The sequence below is a fragment of the Mobula birostris genome, chromosome 25 (genome assembly GCF_030028105.1).
Source record: "Mobula birostris isolate sMobBir1 chromosome 25, sMobBir1.hap1, whole genome shotgun sequence".
Classification (NCBI taxonomy): Eukaryota; Metazoa; Chordata; class Chondrichthyes; order Myliobatiformes; family Myliobatidae; genus Mobula; species Mobula birostris.
This window is the reverse complement of record NC_092394.1, coordinates 51,062,352-51,083,158: the sequence shown is the minus strand read 5'-3', so window position 1 is coordinate 51,083,158 and position 20,807 is coordinate 51,062,352. Positions and strand designations below refer to the sequence as shown.

The following is a 20,807-nucleotide window of genomic DNA, read 5'->3' as shown; positions in this document are numbered from 1 at the left end:
AATGGAAGGTTACCAGGCGATGCACAAGTCTCTGCACACCACAGACAGTTTTGAGAAGTAACCTCATATGCCCTGAGTGGGGCCCTGTTGGCGCCAGAATGTTTTTAGCAGTCATCATAGCCAGACCTTCGTGCGTTACAGTGATTACCATTTGTTTTGAGCTTTTTCTCTGCTCTGTGCTATGAAGATATTGTTGAAAATGTCAAAATGGCCTATGGGTAATAGCGAAAAAAAAGAGGAAGTATCTATATTTATCTATAACACAGAAAGTTCTTGAAAAAACTTGACAGCTGTGTAAGTGTGAAACATCTGACAGAGGAGCATGGTGTTGGAACAACCACTATCTACAACCTGGAGAAACAGAAGGGCAAAGTGTTAAAGTTCTAAGCTGAAAGTAATGAAAAATAGAAAAACACAAAAAAATGAAGATCTTGATCGTGTATTGAAAGGGAAGATTCATCAGCGCTGGAGGGAACATATGCCGCTCAATGGTATGTTGATCATGAAACAAGCGAAGGTCTATCACTGTGAACTGAAAATTGAAGGTAATTGTGAATTTTCAGCAGGCTGATTACAGAAATTTAAGAAAAGGCATGGCATTAACTTTTTAATGATTTGTGGTGATAAACTATCTGCTCATCATAAAGCAGTAGGGAAATTCCTTGATGAATTTGCCAAGATCATCGTTGATGAGAATCTAACACACGGAACTGCTGCGTCAGTACATATGTGTGATGAACAAGTGTATGACAAAGACTGCTTGCTGGTAGCACGTAAGTTCAGATTTGGAAATGTTGGACATTCCACCTGGGCGATCAAGGTAGTGATAGTTTACTTTTCTGGTGATTCAATGGACACATTGTTGTTTCATGCACAAATTTTTTGAAGGTTTATAAACCTACCTTCAGGTAATATGTATAAGATGTATATGTAATGTCAATGGATTTCGTGTTTAGACTTGGGTCCCATTCCCAAACTAAACATTCAAAGTAAAGTTGAAAGTAAATTTTATTATCAAAGTACATATAGGTCGCCATATATAACCCTGAGGTACATTTTCCTGTGGGCATACTCAGCAATTCTATAGACTATTAACTATGACATGATCAATGAAAGACCAACTAGAGTGTAGAAGCCAACAAACAGTGTAAGTGCAAACAAATAAAAGCAATAAATAATGAAAACATGAAATAACAAGATAAAGAGTCTTTAAAGTGAGATCATTGGTTGTGGGTACATCTCAATGGATGTGCAAGTGAGTGTGGTTATCCCCTTTATTCAAGAGCCTGATGGTTGTGGGGTAGTAACTTTTCTCAAACCCAGTGGTGCTAGTCTTGAGGCTATCTCATTACACTATATAGATATAAATCCAAAATCCAAAACACTTGCAGCCCCGAGTATTTCAGATAAGAGGTGCCAGCGAACAATGCGCCCAAAGGCCTTCAGACAGTTTATGAAACTCCTTTCGCTTCTTCACTTCTTTCAACTGTGATTCTGCTACTGTTGGAACCTGTGATTTACATTTTGATGGTGTGTTTTCGGGCTGATTGAGTGATCTGGCGCCTTGCTGTCTCCAAGAGAGTTTGGTGAGGTTTCAAACAGAGTGTGCAGCCTGGAGACGGGCACAAGCTCATGATTGACTCTATTTCTGACCAATCTCACTGACTAAAGTGTTGAGCAAGATTAAAATGAATGAAGACAAGAGCAGATGTTCAGCACCATCTGCCTGCATTTGACCGGTCTCTCCTTCCCTTTTGCTCGATGCTCCTGGAGTCTTGGGTCTTGGGCAAGGTGTATAGAGTTATAGAGAAGTATGGCACAGAAACAGGCCCTTTGGCCCATCTAGTCCATGCTGAAACCATTTAAACTGTCTACTCCCAACAACCTGCACCTGGACCATAGCCCTCCATATCCCTACTATCTATGTACCTATATAAACTTCTCTTAAACATTGAAATCCAGCTTGCATGGACCATTTGTGCTGATAGCTCAATTGATGCAGTTTGTGGATTGTTATGATGTGTTTCTGGTTTCTAGTTACTCCTTTTTAATTGCTGTTTTGTATGATTTTGATTGGAGCAGACTAGCTCTGCGGTCAAAGAACAACACAGCTCTAAACTGAACTAAACTAAACTGAACATTCCTGAACTTGTGGTTTGATGTTTTATATTCTGTGTTTTTCTCTTTTTTTTTGTTTGTTGGGTATTTGATGTCTTTTTTGAATATGTTCCATTGTGTTTCTTTGTTTCGTGGCTGTCTGTGGGAAGATGTATACTGCATACATAGTTAGATCACAAATGTACTTTGAACCTTTGGGAATCAGTAATTGCTGTGCTTGACAACAATGCCTACATTCCAAAAAATGAATTTATAAAAAAGTGATATAATAGTGAAAAATCTTGCATGATTTTTCCTTTTACTAAACAAATGTTGGCCAAAATTACAACATTCCTCTCCAATCTTTGTCCTTTTATATTGCAACTATATACTTCATTTCAATGAGCATTCATCAAAATTATCAAGTTAATGCAACATGTAAACCAGAAATTTGGGTACAAGTATTAATAGGTGACAATGTGGAAAGGTCACAAGTATTGGTGAAACTTTTGAATTCTTATTGTAGCCCAAAATGATCTAAAGGGCTTAGCACTGACACTGACCGGGAATCACAGACTGCAATTAGATTTCCACAAATTGTTTGCCTTAATGTGTAAACACATATTAATAAGAGGTATTTCATATCTCTTAAATGTAAACCATGGAGTGTAAATTTGGACAGAGATAGAACTAAATTTGAACAGTTAGAAATAAATTTAGAGTGATTTGATACTGTAAAACCTAGAAGGCTTTTCTGCATCCTTTCAACTGCTTATTTAATGGAAAGGTGAATGGAAAGATCAGAATAAATGTCACCTGGCCAGCCTGAAGGTTGATCTGATTTTTTCATTTCAGAAGACCTCGAGTTAGTGGTCCTAGAAAGCAGAAGGAATTACCAACAGAACCTCCATATACAGCTTATATAGGAAATCTACCTTTCAATACAGTACAAGGAGATATCGATGCCATTTTTAAGGATCTGAATATGAGGAGCATTCGACTAGTCAGAGACAAAGAGACAGACAAATTTAAAGGTATAGTACAAAACACCTTGGTTTGATTTTGAAACAACATCACGAGTTTGTTTAATCATCCAATTTAGCTGCCCTCAGTTAAAAACATTCATTTAATTTTCATAATTAGATTTCTATGCATATTACAATAATTGTTTAACTTTTAAAATGAAATCTTAAAGCATTAATGTCTTAGTTGGTCACATGGGTAATTGGGCACTATGAACTTGTGGGACCAGAAGGGTCTGTTACCATGTTGCATCTCTGACAAAATAAAGGGACACAACCCAATCTGAACCCAATACATGTAACTCGGGACACTCAATATAATCTGTGTTGTCAGATTGTACTGCAGTCACTAGAGATCTTCCTGACAACCTGTTTCCTACCTTACTTTGAAGTAAGAACCTCTGTTCAGACCTCTGAGGTGACCCTGAGCTTCTGGTTGCTTATCACTGTAGTTCTCCATCCCACTCCCATTCTGAGCGCGCTCTCTCTCTCTCTCTCTCTCTCTCTCTCTCTCTCTCTCTCTCTCTCTCTCTCTCTCTCCCTCTCCCTCTCTCTCTCTCTCTCTCCCTCCCTCTCCCTCTCCCTTAACTGCTCCACTAAAACTGAATGTAAGTAGAACAGGACTGCATTTTCCAATAGCAAATTATTCGTCAGGACTCAACAGCTGCAGCAAACCAACTTTTCCAGTCTTGTATCTCACATTTTCAGCCTTTTCTGTTTTTTCTTTTCTCTTTCTCATCTTTTGATATTTCAGATTTTATTCATTTCCTTTTTCTTGTACCTTGTCTAGACACTTTCTAATTCACACATCTTCCACCTTCTTTCGACCAGCACCACTACCATCATTTAATATTATTTCATCTTGCCTTGTCTCCGTCCTCTCATGGATCTTCTCTTTGTTCTCTCCACCTCTTTCACCTTTCTCTATAAATTCAAACATGTTTTACTTCTAACTTTTCCCAGTTCTGCTGAAAATCAGTTTCTCCCTATACAAAGGTTACCAGACCTGTTGAGTATGTCTAGCATATTCTGTTTTTTTTTCCCACACACAACAGTCTCTAGAGTTTACAGGGAATGGTGTGATAAATAAAAACATCCAGTTCTGAGGGTGAAAATGCTATGTTACTGAGAGAGGTCAGAGGAGAATAGCCAGACTGGTTCAAGCTGACAGGAAGACGACAGTAACTTTAATAACTACATGTTACAACAGTCGGGCACGGAAGAGCATTTTTGAATGCACAACATGTTGAAATTTGAAGTGCATTGACTACAGCAGCAGAGGGCTATAAACTTACACTGAGTGGTACCTAATAAAGTGGCCACTGAGTGTATATCTATCTTAACGTTTTTATATCTCCATCAGGTCACCTATCAGCCTCTAAAGTTCCAAATAAAGCAGTCTATGTCTGTAGGATATATAGTTGTATATCCTCATATAGTTAGTACACTCCAATCCAGGCAATATTCTGGTGATCCTCTTCCGCATCCTCTTTATAGTATGTTTTATACAGTTGCAACATGATTTGCCAACTTTTATATTTACTGTCACAACCAATCAAGACAATGATGCTGTATATCTTCTTTACCATTCTTTCACCCAAAAGTCCTTCCGTACATCAATGCTCCTAAGGGTCCTACCATTTACTGCATACTTTCTTCTTGCGTTTGACCCTGCAAAATATATCATCTCACACTTGTCTGGAGTAAACTTCACCTGCCTTTTCACCTCTAAATTTCCAACTAAGCTATATTCTTCGGTATACTTTGACAAACTTCCTCACTATCCACAGTCTGCCAACTTTCATGTTGTCTTCAGACTTATTAATTAGATCACCTATATTTTCATCCAAATTATTAATATATTTTACAAACAGGGGTCTCAACACCAAACCTTGTAAAACACCACTTGTCTTCTATAGCCAAGTCAGTTTTGTATCCAGCTTACCAACTTAACATGGATCTCATGTAACAAGTCAGGACCAGCCTACCATGAGTGACGTGGTCAAGTGTTTTACTGAAGTCCTCAAGGAGACAGCATCTACTACCTTATTCTTATCAATCATCTTCATGACATCTTCAAAAAACTCAATCAAATTTGTGAGTCAGAAACCTGCTTCCTATTCCTCATAAGTCCCTTCATTTCCAAACGTTTATTTCTAAACTTTGTTTTCTGCCTGCCAATTCTCTATCAATGTACAATATTACCTTTATTTGCTGTAATATCCTTTTGTGTTGCAACTAATTGAATGCTATTTAGAAATTGTAACATAATATATCCTCCTATTTACAGCCTCAAAGGAGTCTGATAGACTTGTTAAACATGGTTTGCATGATAGTAAAGTGGCAGAGAACTATAACGTTATTACTTAACAGAGAGCCACATCATGTGGTTTGAAACAACCACTGAGCACATCTACATGAAACGTTGCCATAGAAAAGCATTATCCATCATCAAGATCCTCACAACCCAATCCATGCTCTTTTCTTGCTGCTGCCTTCAGGTAGAAGGTACAAGTGCCTCAGGACTCACACCACCAGCTTCAACAACAGTTACTACTTTTCAACCATCAGGCTCTTGAACAAAAAGGGATAACTATACTCATTCTATTCTGGTGTTCCCACAACCAATGGTCTCACTTTAAGGACTTTTTATCTTGTTATTTCATACTCGTTATTTACTGCTATTATCATTGATCCTGCTTACAGTTACTATTCTATAAAATTGCTGAGTATGTCCCCAGGAAAAAGAATCTCGGTTGTATGTGGTGACATGTATGTACTCTGATAATAAATTTTACTTTGAATTTTGAAAAGCTGAAAATGTTGGGAATACTCAGCAGTTCAGATGGAGCCAGTAGAAGGAAATGCAGATCCTGGGAAAGAAAGAAAAACAAATTATTTTTAGGTTGCTGAGAATATGAGAGAGAAGGTTGGATAGAGCAAGGACAATAGTTGAGAGGACAAGGCTAGGTCATGTGAGTCTCCACTTACAGAACTAAATGAATACCCCTCGGTGGCACTGACACCAATCATCATGAAGTGCTGTGAATGGCTGGTAATGGCTCTTATCAAAAACTACATTCCTGTCACACTGGACACTCACCAATATGCTTACTGACAGAACCACTCTGCAAGAGATGCCATAGCATCTATCTAGCACCTGGCCCTGACGCACCGAGAAAACAAGGATACTTATATCAGAATGCTGCTTCTGGATTTCAACACGATTGTTCCACAGACTTTGGTGAACAAACAGCTACTCCTCGGTCTAAATACCACACTGTGCAACTGGGCATTGAACCTCCTAACCAACAGACCTCAGTTATTCAGGATACACAACCGCCCCACCCTCCCCATCATCCTCAACATGGGTGCCCCTCCCCATGGGCTGTGTACTGATATCAGGCAATAACCTCTTCCTTAATATCAGCGAGACAAAGGAAATGGTTGTCAACTTCAGGAGAACTCGCACCATTCGCGCCCCTCATTTCATCAGCGGCGCGGCAGTGGAAGCTGTGAGCAGTTTCAAACTCCAGGGAATGCAAATCTCACACAATCTCTCATGGTCCCAGTACACATTCTACACCAATGCCTCTTCTTTATGAGGATTCTAAAGAGAGCTGCACTATGCACGTCTGTACTCATGTCATTCGACAGATGTGCAGTAGAGGGCATCCTAAGAAGCTGCATCAGTGCCTGGTATGGAAACTGCACTGCAGCAGACAAGTAGGTTTTACAGTGGTTAGTCAAAACTGCCCAATGCATCACTGGCACCATCAAGGACATATATACCGAAAGATGCTGGAAAAGAGCCAGTAACATCATGAAGGATCCCACCCACCCTGTCACACTCCCATCAGGAGACAACGTAGCATCCACATCAAGGCCACCAGATTCAAAAACAGTTACTTTCCACAAGCAGTAAGGCTGATCAGCACCTCCACTGACTAACCCACCCCTTCACAGCTGTAATCACTATTACTTTATCAATTCCTGTCAGTTAGTACAGACACTCTGTGCCTAACTTCACTCTATGGACATCAAATCTGTCTACGTATAGAAGGTATCATATATTTATTGTGTATTTATATTATTATTGTGTTCTTAATCTTATTGGGGTTTTCTGTGCTGCATCAAAGCTGGAGTAACTATTATTTCGTCCTCTTTTACAGTTGTGTACTGGAAATGACATTAAACAATCTTGAATCTTTAGGAGTCAAATAGATGGTGACTAAGCTTATGCACCTTTATCAAGTCACCTTTCGTCCTCCTTCGCTCCAAAGTGAAAAACCCTAGCTTGCTCATCCTTTCCAAACTCAAGTTTTCAATATTTTTTTATTTGCATAGTTTTTTTGACATTGTCTGTTTATGTATACTTTTTTTGTATATTCTATTGTATTTTTTCCTGTAAATGTTTGCAAGAAAATGAATCTCAAGGTAGTATATGACACCATATACATACTTAAATAAGAAATTTACTTTGGACATTCCTGATAACACTTTCTGTAATCCAGGCAGTTTCCCGCTAAATCTCCTCTGCTCCCTCTCTGAAGCTTCCACATTCATCTCACATTGAGTCTGTAGTTTATTTAATACTTCAGTAATATTTGAATAATATTGTAAATATATTGTTTTGATTAAGCATTCTTTGTTGTTTGCATAATTCATTGCAGGTTATTTGTAAAAGTACATGAATGGCATATGTCATTGTGCCACCATGTCATACCTCACTAAAAGTAAAAATGAAACTAAGACACACATCTCCCAACTCCATGTTTTCCTTTCAATTAGTTTTTTGTTTTGGAGTTACAAAACAACAATGGTGACAAGGAGGTTTCACATGACATTTGGATGATTTAAATGCTGGACCAGGTGGATTGAAAAGGCAGGGTGTCGGGACCAGAGGCGAGAGTTGGGCTAGTTCTGCTCACTGCTCCGCAACGTTTCTCTGTAAACTCTAGAGACTGTTGTCCCAGGAAATCAGCAGTTTCTGAGATACGCAAATCACCCCATCTGGCACCAGCAATCATTCCACAGCCAAAGTCACTTTGATCACATTACTTCCACATTCTGATGTTAGGTCTGAACAACAACAGAACATTTTGAGCATGTTTGCATGTTTTTGTGCAGTGAGTTGCTGTCACATGATTGGTTGATTAGATATTTGCATAATGAGAAGGAGTACTTAATAAAGTGGCCATTTGAAAATTCCCTATCACACACCATTTTTTTGGAAATTGCCTATATTTGTTATTTCAATTAATAATTTAAGTCAATTAAAATGGTACCCACAATGTAAGCTGAAAAGTTTTCTATCTTGTCCAGGCATGCCTGGGCATGCTTAGGCAGGGTGGACACTGCATAGCAGGACAGGTTTTGGAAAGAGAGGCTATAAAAGCATCACACACACACATTGTTCTATGCAATGAGTTTACATGTATATTGGTTTGCAATCACGTTGAAGTGCAAACTCAACGCTCATAACACATTATGTGTACTCATTATAATAAAGAAATTGTATTTTCAGGAGTATTTGTGATATCAAAATGTCTCACCTATGTTGCAACAGTTGCAATGCTTTCTGTAATATTTGTGGCAAGTATTTGCTTAAATCTCAAAGACGGAGCATAACTCTTCTTATTAAGAAAGCTTACGTGCTCTACTTGGTGACAAAGAGAAAGCCTGGGCTCCTCACATCTATTGTGCAACATGCGCTTTCAATCTTAGAGCTTGGCTCAGAGATACTCGGAAGTCAATGCAATTTGCTGTCCCAATGATATGGTGAATCATGTGACAGACTGCTACTTCTGTCTGACCAGTGTGTCTGGTTTCTCTGTTTAAAAACAATGTCCATTGAATATCCCCATCTCCCTTCAGCCATGAGACCAGTGCCACATGACAATAGTCTACTGGTACTGAAGCCACCAGAGAGATGGAGCCTAGAGGAGGCAGACGAAGGTGCAATGACGCATGAGCCAGGAATGGAAAATGACACTGGTATTGCTACAAATTTTGAACACATTATTCAAGTAAGCCTCAGCTGATAACTCAATCTAACTTAAATGACCTGGTCAGAGACTTGGCTTTGTCAAAGGAAAAAGCAGAAATACTGGGTTCAAGACTGCAAGGATGGAATCTGCTGTCACCAGGCACAAAACTTTTCATGAAGGATTTCAACAGTTGAGACAGATATTTCCCAGAATAACTGATGCCAAGGTTAAAGAAAGCATTTTTTTGTTGGCAAAATCTTGTAAATGAAACAACCTGAACACTAGAGGTTTGCTCATCTCAAGAATGACCCTATACATCCAACTAACAATGATGACAGATGTTTTCCAATCCCTGGACAAATATGATATTACGACTTGAAACCCCTTTTTATCAGGCGTCTCTAGAGACGTGGCTCGTTAGCCCCTAGATAACAGCCACTGGACTCAGCGGTGAGAAAACCACCTTCCTCAACCTCCATACGTCTGCGGTTGCTATGACTTAGGACTCTCCAAAACCGGGAAGTTGGGGTGTGTCGACCCCCCCAGTTCCCAAGCAGTGTGAATACTGCCCCCATGCAATTAGTCATCAGAAAGAAATAACGGATCGTACACTGCATACAAATTTCAGCTTTATCAAACAGTAACAAAAAGAAAAGAAAAAATAAATAAAAAGAGCCCATTACAGTTAACTCAGTCCAAGTGTGCACATAAGTTGGAGCTCACCTTGAAGTTGTCTTTAACTCACGTGCTGGACCCATGGTCTATGTGAAAGCACACACCACCTTCTGAATTTCACTCAAAATCCATTTCGAACAAAGAGGCTCCCCCATGGGATTATTGTCCTTCCTCCTTGAAGCCGTTGATCTGCCCAAAGCACCTTGTGCAACAGGGACAGCATCCTCAGCCATCTTCCCTCCTGTCTTCTCCCAGCTCCTGCCAAAAAGACCTTGACCCACACCAGTGTCCGTCACAAAAACCTCTTCACCCAGTGTTCTCTAGACCCTGCTTCTAATTTCACCATCCTGATTGGCTGACACAATATTCATAAGTTGAACAACCTAGCCCCTTTAGCTCAAACCCAAACATGCTAAATGCAGAACAGACTGCTGTCACAGTACTGCTAAAATGAAATACGTACAGCATAGCAGTAAAAATCTTAACCAGTGCGTTATATACTAATGCATGGTTTTTACCTGAAACATCAACGGATACTTTCTCCTCACAGATGCTACTTGACCTGCTGAGTTCCTTCAGCAAACTGTTGCTCCAGATTCTGGCATCTGCAGTCTCATGTGTCTCTGCAGGAAGTGCCAGGCAAGAAAGTAGAGGAGCGCAATTGGTGGCCAAAGGGAATTTCTCCAATCGAGTGAAATAATGTGGCTGTCAAGCAGTATTTAAGTTCTTTCTGTGCCCAGCAAACTAGAGTATGCAAATGAAAGAAAAAGAGGGGAATCACAGCAAAATGTGGCCAGTTCTGATACAAATGGAAAGAACAGTGGAGAACTTGACTTTAGGTCCTGCCCAAATGCAATTTGAGGAGACCACATTCACGTGTCCTGCCTGGGAAGTAATCTTCACCTATCACCTGCTAGCTTATACTCCTACCCCTCCCCCACCTTCTTATTCTGGCTTCTTCCCCCTTATTTTCCAGTTCTGGTGAAGTGTTTCACCTGAAACATTGACTCTTTATTCCTTTCCATTGATGCTGCCTGACCTGCTGAGTTCCTCCAGCATTTTGTGTATGTTACTCTGGATTTCCAGCACCTGCAGAATCTTTTTGCATTTATGTGTTGTTTTTCTTGCTTGTTTTATCATGGATACTTGAGGTTTCCCTGTCTTCCCGTAAGAAGAGCATTCCACTAACCTGCCTGGCATTACCACCACTCTAATTGCACAATAAAAAGAAAAGAAAGAAAGAAATTTGCCAGAAACCTACATTAGCCTTTGTCTCACCTCTCCTAAGCCTCTTGAGCCAAAGCATTAACCTTTCTATTCTAACACTGACCCACTCACACAATGGCCCTTAACAAATGGCTAACTACCCAATCTCTCAAGCCTGCCGAATGTCCTGACTGACCCCACTGGCTTTTTCAAAACATGCTCAAAATCCACAAGCCAGCAGTTCTGCCAATCTCAAACCCATTGAATGTCCCAACTGGCCCAACTCACTTTTTCAAAACTCACGCTCAAAATCCACAAGCCAACAGCTCTGCATATGAGGATTTCACTGTGTATTTTATCAGAGCTTGTTAACACTAAAATACTACAGACACCAAACTCTCTAATGTGCAAATATCCAGTCAGATTACACACTCTATTAAGTGAAGCTGTAAATCAGTCTCCTGGTGTCACACAGTAACATTCTCATGACTTGAAAATATTCTGCGAGTATCAAGTCATCAAAAATTGTTTTGGAAGAAATACCCAATTAGTATATAACATTGCTGCTGTCTCTTGACTAGTACCAGTCATCTGTTAAAGTGTGTGATGAGGTAATGAATTGTTACAGAAGCAAAAGTTACCAAGATTGAGTTCCTGTTCTCTGTGATCTGTAAAGCGGTGGTTAATCTCCAAGGATACCTTAACCTTCTCCAGCACAGATGAAGCAGCAGGTGAAATCCAGGTGATAGCCAATTGTTTCAGGGTATTTTGCTTGGAAATAAACAGATCCAAGGGGAAGGTGTCGGAAGAGTGCATTGCATTAACTAGCTCTACCAATTCCTAAATTTACTTGCTGCTAAATTTCCATCTGGGTAGTGCACCTATGTACATTAGTCGTGATGCTTCCTATGATTGGATAGCCCATTGATTCTCTGATAAAATGGCATTTTAACCACTTTTTCAATGGTTCAATTCATTTGTATTAGAAGCTGTTAATTTGTTGGTTTTACAAACATTAGTAGGTTTAGCCATCAGTCAAATCCATAAAATCAGATTTAAATATTTTTCAGGCTTTTGTTATGTCGAATTTTATGACCTGGAATCTCTTAAAGAAGCCCTGACCTATGATGGTGCTGTGAGTACCTATTTTATGTTTGGTTATTTGGATATGTATTCAAAACTGCTCTGCAGACATTTTCTACTGTAACATTCTTTTAGTTATTGCACTGTACATGATCTATACAATAGATATAAATAGAATTGATAAACATTGCCAGACTTAAAGAATATAGTTAGAGTTTGGTGTTGGTTCCAAAATTAATAGAGGTGCTGTCAGGATAGATCTAGGTTTGTGCAAGTATTATTTTAAGAAAACAAATCTAATAGTTTGAATTTACTTGAGTGGGGCCTGGTGCCTCCCCAGACAAGATTCCATTACTTAATCTTGACATGCTGTCAGTCCTTAAGGCTGAACTTGCAGGCTGAGCTGATCCTGGAGATAATCAGTGAGACCCCAGATAATGTCAAGAGCTTGAACAGTGTTATCAGGTGAGTTGGGTGGACCAGAACAAACGTTGCTCTCGAATTCTCTGGGAGTGAACAAAGCCCTCCTCTTGCATTACAGACTATCAAGAGTGAAACAATACAAATAAGATCAATCTCATCACTTACTACATGGTTTTAAATCAATAAAAACATTAAAGCAAGCACAAGTAATTTCAAAAGGCAATCTATTCTTTGCCTTCTCCCTCGGAGAGCCTCGTATTTTTTTCTGGTGAGTGTCTGAGAGCAGATTCTCTGGTATAAATGCTAGGGAATCTCAGTTTAATTGGGTTCCATGTGGTGTCCTGGAATGGGATGCAGAAAGGAAATCACTGGCAGAGCTCAGCCATCAAGTTCAGGAAGGTGTTGATCAGGTAATGTGGACCTGCTGCCATTTACCAGCAATACTGCGACAATATTTCTGTGACATGAAAGCATAGTTTACATGTCATGTTTGTTAAATGTGTCATCTAATTATAAGTGTTGAACTTGTCATTTACATTATGAAGGTTAGATCATGAGTCAGTTGTTCTCTTCAATGGTTAGGTGCTTTAAATCTTTGGTCTGCTTTTTTTCTATCGGGAAAATACTGTGCCAGCTATGCTACAAGAACTTGTGTTCCTGTTTGCATATAAAGTCCTCTAAAGTGAGCTTGAATACAAAACCTTTACTGGATCCGTGCACTCAAGCAGCATAGAACATAGAAAATTCACCCACAATGTTATGCTAACACTTTAACCTCCTCTAAGGTCGATCTATCTCTTCCCTCCTACATGGACTTACATTTTTCTATTATCCATGTACTTATGTAAGAGTATCTTATATGCCCCTAATGTATCTGCCTGTACTGCCACTACCCCTGGCAGGGCATTCCATGCACTCACCACTCTCTGTATAAAGAACTTATCTCTGGCATTACCCGCCACTGCCCCCCGCCCACACAGACACACACACACACACACACACACACACACACACACACACACACACACACACGCACACACACTCTCTTACTTTCCTCCACTCACCGTAAAAGTATGCGTCCTTGTATTGGCCATTTCTGTTCTAGGAAAACATCGCTGGCTATCCATTCAATCTATGCCTCTTATCATCTTGTATACCTCTTATCCTGAATTGCTTCAAAGAGAAAAGCCTGAGCCTGCTCAACCTGTCTTCATAAGACATGCCCTCAAGTTCACTCAGCATCCTGGTAAATCATTCTCTGCACTCTCTCCAAAGCTTCCACATCCTTCCTATAATGAAACAATCAGAACTGAACACAATATTCCAAGTGTGGTCTAACCAGTGTTTTATATAACTGCAACATTACCTTGAGGCTCTTGATCTCAATCCCCTGACTAATAATCTTCAGGAAGATGGCGGCACATTCAGATGCAGTGGTCACTCCAAGTCCAACCAGAGGTGCAATTGTCTGTCCTTTATGTCTTTTTTTTATGATTGCAAAACACTGCTGAAAATCAAGAACATCAAGTATTGCGGGTCTACCCCACCAGTGAGTTGCTTGCTAGTCGGGGAGCTGGAGGAGCTGGGCTTGGTGTGGACTGTGTTGCTGCTTGCTTCAGAAAGGCATCGGAGTTGGTGCGCGAAGATGGTGTGTGTTGTAACAGTGAGTGATTGTCTTGGATGTTTATCTTGTGATTGCAAGATCCTGTTGGACGTTGGTAATGTAGAATATTGCAAGTCTGGTTCATTGGTTTAGTGGCATGACCTGGTGGCAGGTGAGCTGCAAGGGCCTGGTTGTAGCACGCACTAGGCCTCAAGCCGCGGTCTTGCCTGTTGCAGTTGCCCAGGAGAGAAGACAACAGAGATGGTGTGGCGTGGAGTCTCCTCCCATCGGTGCTGCTCTCCAATGTTCGCTCAGTGGAAAACAAGCTGGATTGCTTTCATCTGTGGACTGCTATGGGCTTGTTCATGCCCAAAACATTCATGCACATCAATCTACAAGACATGGCTGTATGTCTGTATGCTTACTGCTATCTTATGTGTGCTTTATGTGTCTTGTGCTGTGTATGATTGTTGGTACGGTGCTTTACACCTTGGCCTTGAAGGAACGCTGTTTCATTTGGCTGTATTCATGGGCATTCATGTATGGTTGAATGACATTTAAACTTGAACTGTAGACCAACACACCATACACCTTCTTAACAACCCTATCAACTTGTGTGGCAACTTTGAGGGATCTATGCATGTAGACCCCAAGATACCTCTGTTCCTTCTCACTGCTAAGGATCCTGCCATTAACCCTGTATTTTGCCTTCAAATTGGACCTTCCAAAGTGAATCACTTCACACTTTCCTCAGTGGAACTGCTTCTCAGCCCAGCTCTGCATCTTGCCAATGTTCATCAAAACATAATTAAGAATGAGTGGGAGATTCAAGGTTACTGCGTTAAACTAGTTTAAAATGAAATTCAAGTCATTGCCACAACTGAAAAACAAGCTCAACAGAGTTTTCAATTTATAGTTAACAAAAGGTGATTGTTAATTGAACTTACATTTATTTAAATTGATTTTGGTGGGCACAGGAGTACATTCAGCCAGAGACTCATTCCACCAAGATGCAGCACAGAGCGTCATAGGAAGTCATTCCTGCCTGTGGCTATCAAACTTTACAACTCCTCCTTTGGAGGGTCAGACACCCTGAGCCAATAGGCTGGTCCTGGATTTATTTCATAATTTACTGGTGTAATTTACATATTTACATATTACTATTTAACGTTCTATTACTATTTATTATTTATGGTGCAACTGTAACAAAAACCAATTTCCCCCCGGGATCAATGAAGTATGACTATGACTATGACTAAAGATATTGTGATTTCAGTATATGAAATAGAAATAAGTAAGATGAGCATCCCCCAAATGAATGCAATCATAGGAACCTCATTCCAATATAGAGACTGCAGGCAAACTTTGATCAAATGATAATGGTCACATAAAAGTGGTGTTATGCATTTTAAGTTATGCAGTCTTTTGTATCAGTGAGTTCCATTCAGATTTTGCTGATGCCTGAATTTTTTAATCCTTTAATTGGCTTCATCATTCACATGTTGCCTTAAGTATTTCCGGTAAATGCCAACTGAAGAGCCAAAAAAAAAATCACCTTCAAAGGAATAACTGAAAAAAAAATGTGAGTGAAGGATAGAACGAAGTGTAAGGAGTGGAGTGTGGATGAAATTAAGGTTTCAACATCAATCATGAACACTCCCAAAAATCCCTGAACTATGTTCATATTAATTTATTTAAGCAACATTACTGCTTAGGGAAGAAAGAGGAGTTGTGAGCAGAGGAAAGAGAGGAGATCCTTTGAGGAAGGACAAGGGTCATTCAGATGAATTTTAAATGTTGGTAGAAGAGATAACCAAATGGCTTGCAATGGAAGATGCCTTTGTAACTAAATTGACTTGGCTCCCAGAAAGCTATGAAGAAAAGCAGAGGTAGAAATCTAATCAGAATGCCCCAAGGAAGTTTATTGCTCTTGTGGTAGCAGAGAAATAAAACTGACCAGGGCTGAGTTGTCCGTGTCACTAAACATACAACTTTTCACTCACTCAAAGTTTCATAGTTGGAATTCTACCAATCAGTTTATTTGTTTCCTTAATTTTATAATAATTGTGATAATAAAAGCTCAGTGTTGCAGACTGAATAAGCAGGACCATGCAGACAAAGATTTTGGGTAGAGTCATAGAAATGTACAGCACAGAAACAGGCCTTTTGGCCCATTTAGTTTGTGCCAAACCAGTTGAACTGTCTACTCCCATTGACCTGCATGGGGCCCATAGCCCTCCGTACCCCTACTATCTACGTACTTATCCAAACTTCTCTTAACATTGAAATCAAGCTCGCATGCACACTCTCACGACCCTCTGAGTGAAGAAGTTTCCCCTCATTTCCTCATGTGTCTCTTAAACTTTTCGCCTTTCACCCTTAACCCATGATCTCTCGTTGTAGTTCCACCCAACCTCAGCAGAAAAAGCTTGTTTGCATTTACCTATCTATATATATATGTATAGTTCCTCAATGGAACTAGGTTAGGAAATTCATAATTAATTGAAGCTCACACTTTATTGTTTCTGCACAAACAACAATGTAACTATGTTGACCCCAAGTCAGCAACTTAACCCATGAATTCTACTGTTCCCTCTTTACCAATATTCCCTCAAACAACTTGTCCAATTTATAACTCTGAAATAAGGGATATCTGTTGGCCAGACGATCGATCCTTCCTTCTCCCAGTTCCTCGCGTGGGGGTTCTTCCTCTTGCTGGTGATACTCCGGAATTATCGCTGATACTGCAATTGAAGTGACCACTGTTGTATTCATTTCTTATCAATCCACATGTAGCAGTTCAGTGTCCTTGGCTGTAGATCATATGTCTGATTTTAGCACCTTTTTATTGGCTCTGTTGCAGGCCAGTATCCATTAATGCCTTCTTCCCAGCAAGTGACAATTGGTAATTCATTGCTCTTTGTTCTCAATCAGCAACGAGCTTGATTGATGCAAAATAGACACTGATTGGTTCAAGAGCCTGATGGTTGAGGGTGATAGCTGTTCCTGAAGCTTGTGGTGTGAGTGTTGAGGCTCCTGTACCTTCTTCCTGGTGGCGGCAGTGAGAAGGGAGCATGTCCTAGGTAGTGGGGGTCCATTGATGAGGGAGACTGCTTACCTGCAACAATGTTTCATGTTGATGTGCTCAATGGGGTGAGGGTTTTACCTGTGATGGACTAGGCTGTATTCAGTACATTTAGTAGGGTTTTCTGTTCATGGCCATTGGTGTTTCCACGACAGGCTGTGATGCGGCCGGTGAATATGCTCTCCCCTACATATATAGAAGTTTACCAATGCTTTAGATGTCAAGAGGAATTTTCACAAATTCTTAAGGAAGCTGCCGTGTTTTCTTTGTAATTGCACTTACATGCTGGGCCCAGAACAGGTCCTTCAAAATAAAAATACTGAGGAGTTTACAGTTGCGACCCTCTCCACCTCTGATCCTTCGATGTGGACTGGCTCATGGACCTCCAGTGTCCTCCTCCTGAAGTCAATAATCAGCTCTTTGGTCTTGCTGACATTGAGTAAGAGGTCATTGTTATGGCACCACTCAGCCAGGTTTTCAATCTCCCATCTCCATAGCAGGAAGCTACGGAGAACAGAAGACCCAGAGTTGGCTCTCCGGCCACCAGAGCTTGTGTCTGCAGAGCAGGCAGCATGATGGAACATGTGGCCCTCAGGAGGCTGAAATAAGTGGCTCACTGCTACTTGATTACAGAGTTCTGCCTCATCCAAGCGCATAGCATTCCTCTGGACAAAATCAACAGAAAATCAAAAATGACCATGACATTTATAAATATTCATACCTCACCGGTTCTAATTCATTCATTTCCCCTATCCAGCATAGCCTTCACCAGTCTTGTAGGCCAGCAATGAGAATCCATCTTTGCTGGACTGACTTCTTGCTTTGATTCATCTGGGACATTTTATACATACGCATACGCACATGCACATGCAATCACACGCAGAAACACCCTCTTAATCAGCCATAGTCATTTTGTCACCATGATTATTGCATGTAGTGCACTAATACTGACTTCAGAGAAAATGAATTCTGGCATGGGGAAAGCCAGACATTTGTAAAATGCAATTTAGCTGGCAGCATAGAGGCCAATAAATCTTTCTTTGTTGAATGAGTTGGAAGGACGCAACAAAATGTTGAAATTTTGAGATAGATGCACTTTGACCCTGGACACTGTGCCTAATGAAACTGTGCATCACTTGTACCATGAATTGTGCCTTGCCAGGAATATCTCCTGGAACTGAAGAGAAATATTAAGATTGTTATCAATAGCAGTCAAAATGGTGACAACATTTCAAGTTTAAATCTTAAATTGCTTCTGAGATATGACAGGATCAATCGATTTTCCATTCACTTCTTCTTTGATGCCTCATTTACCATGCTGAATTCATTAAAACTGTCGCTGATATGAAGAAGCAGAAGTTGAATGTCATTTTCTGAGGGGCGAGACATAAGCAGATTTGAATTTTTTCATCACTTGAGATATGCCATGGCATTCATAGACTGTAAGTATGATCAAAAATAGGTTTACAAATTCTAAGTGTAGTTTCCAGTGAATGCGCATAAACAAGGAGATGATAGGGTTTGCACATATTCCAGCATGAAGGTAAAAGAAGGTTGTTGTGCAAAATATCAAATGGACACGAATGGAGATCAAACCCAGTAAGTCTCTCAGTATCTCAATTGTCAAAGGCCGGCTCACCGATATAAGGTTTTGTATCAACGCTGAGCCAGTACCATCTGTCCTGGAGAAGCCCATCAAAAGCCTCGGACATTGGTACATGCAGACCTCAGAGTCACAGAGCAGGCGGAACAACTAAGGCAGGATATGATCAGTGGCCTCAAGCTAATCAACAACATGGCTCTCCCAGGGAGGTTGAAGCTTTGGTGCTTTCAGTTTGGACTGCTGCCCCAACTTATGTGGCCAATTACCATCTATGAGGTCACTATGTCTCATGCAAATCGGCTGGAGGCTGGTGAACTCACATGTGAGGAAGTGGCTAGTGCTACCAAGATGTCTTAGCAACATAGGACTTTACCGGAACGGTGCCCTTTCTCTGCCAATTTCTAGCCTGGTGAGGAATACAAATGTGCCAAAGCAAGGCTGGAAATGACACTCAAAAAATCTCGGGATCCAATCATAAGAGGCGTTGGTCCTGCTCTAGCAACAGGGAAGAAATGGATTCCAGCCGCAGCAGTACTGGACGCAGAAGCCGCCCTCCAACACCGGGACATAGTGGGCTATGTCCAACAGGGCAGAGGAGGCTTTGGCCTTGAAGTGATGAAACCTACCTGGCAAAAGGCTACTACAACTGAACGCCGGCACCTGGTGGTGGAGGAGGTGCACCACCAGGAAGCAGCCAGATGTGCGAAAGCAATATCCCAAGCCAAGCAAGGCTGCTGGATGAGGTAGGAGGGTGTTGAGAGGAGGAAAGTCACATGGAGTGAGCTGTGGAGCATGGAATCAAACAGATTGAGCTTCATCATCAGAGCAACATATGATGTTCTGCCCTCTCCTACAAACCTAAATCTTTGGCTGGGAGAGGATCCAGCCTGTCCTCTGTGCGCAGTTCCGGCATCCCTCAAGCACATCGTGGCTAGTTGCAAGACCAGCCTAACACAAGGCAGATACACCTGGCCTGGCGACACAACCAAGTGCTGAGGTGTTTGGCAGCTGAACTTGAGTGTAAGAGAGTAACCACCAACGCCAGGCCTCTCAATGCCCAGACAACGGTCCCACAACTACCATCCTTCATCCGGGAAGGACAGAAACCGGGGCTAACCCCTTGCCTCACGAGTCATGCCCACTGAGTGCAGCCAGGGACTGGGAAATGCGTGTTGATTTAGGCCAGAAACTTACCTTCCCATCTGAAATTGCAATGACCAACCTGCAGCCTGACCTGGTCCTTTGATTCAACTCCTGTCGGTGCGTCTTTATCATTGAGCTGATGGTCCCCTGGGAGGATGCTGTGGATGAGGCTTACGAACGGAAAAGGCTGCGATGTGCCAACCTTGTAGTTGGAGCAGAGGAGCGAGGCCAGAACGTAAAAGCGCGCCAGTTGAGATGGGGTGCCAGTTCCACCGTAAGGCTGCTGAGGGAAGTAGGAGTCAGAGGGCAGGCCCATAGGAAGGCAATCAAAGCACTTGCTAATGCCGCCGAAATGAGCAGTCACTGGCTGTGGCCGAAAAGAAGGGACGGTGTCTGGGCTGCCGAGTGACCATCTAGAGACTAACCATGTGACACGACACGCAGGTCTGATCAGCCTGTGGTGGGCCTGCCTCGGCTGAGGGCATCTTGTGATAAAAGGCCAAAACACCCAGTGATGTCAAGGTACACAAATGAAGATGTGTCGTAATGGTAGTAACATCATCTAGTGGTCATCTTTAAGAACTACTTCCACTCAAGTCAAGTGCAGTGCAGAAACTTTAGGGATTGTAACATCCAGTCCTATTAATCAAACCAGAAAAGATTTTAGTGGCATCAACATTATTTGCCAAATGTGGCATGCACAAATGATCACACTGGTTTTCTTGTGCATGTCCCAGGAAAAAAAGTCATAAATGCTGCATATTGTTGTCAAAGAGATGTTTGTTACTAGCCTATAATATTGTATGTGTGAAGCAGGCACTAAATCATAAATGAAGAGATTTGCAATTTACTGATAAGAATGTCATACCGTAAGTCA

At 41.0% G+C, this 20,807-nt stretch overlaps 1 protein-coding gene across 1 annotated transcript in view; it reads left to right on the top strand.

Annotated features, from left to right (window-relative positions):
• The window catches only part of LOC140187835 (eukaryotic translation initiation factor 4H-like), a 93,888-nt gene that overhangs the window by 29,381 nt on the left and 43,700 nt on the right, over window positions 1-20,807 (top strand). Inside the window, exons 3-4 of the mRNA XM_072243625.1 lie at window positions 2,953-3,131; window positions 12,061-12,125. Coding sequence (XP_072099726.1) covers window positions 2,953-3,131; window positions 12,061-12,125 — 244 coding nt within the window. The remainder of the gene's footprint in view (window positions 1-2,952; window positions 3,132-12,060; window positions 12,126-20,807) is intronic.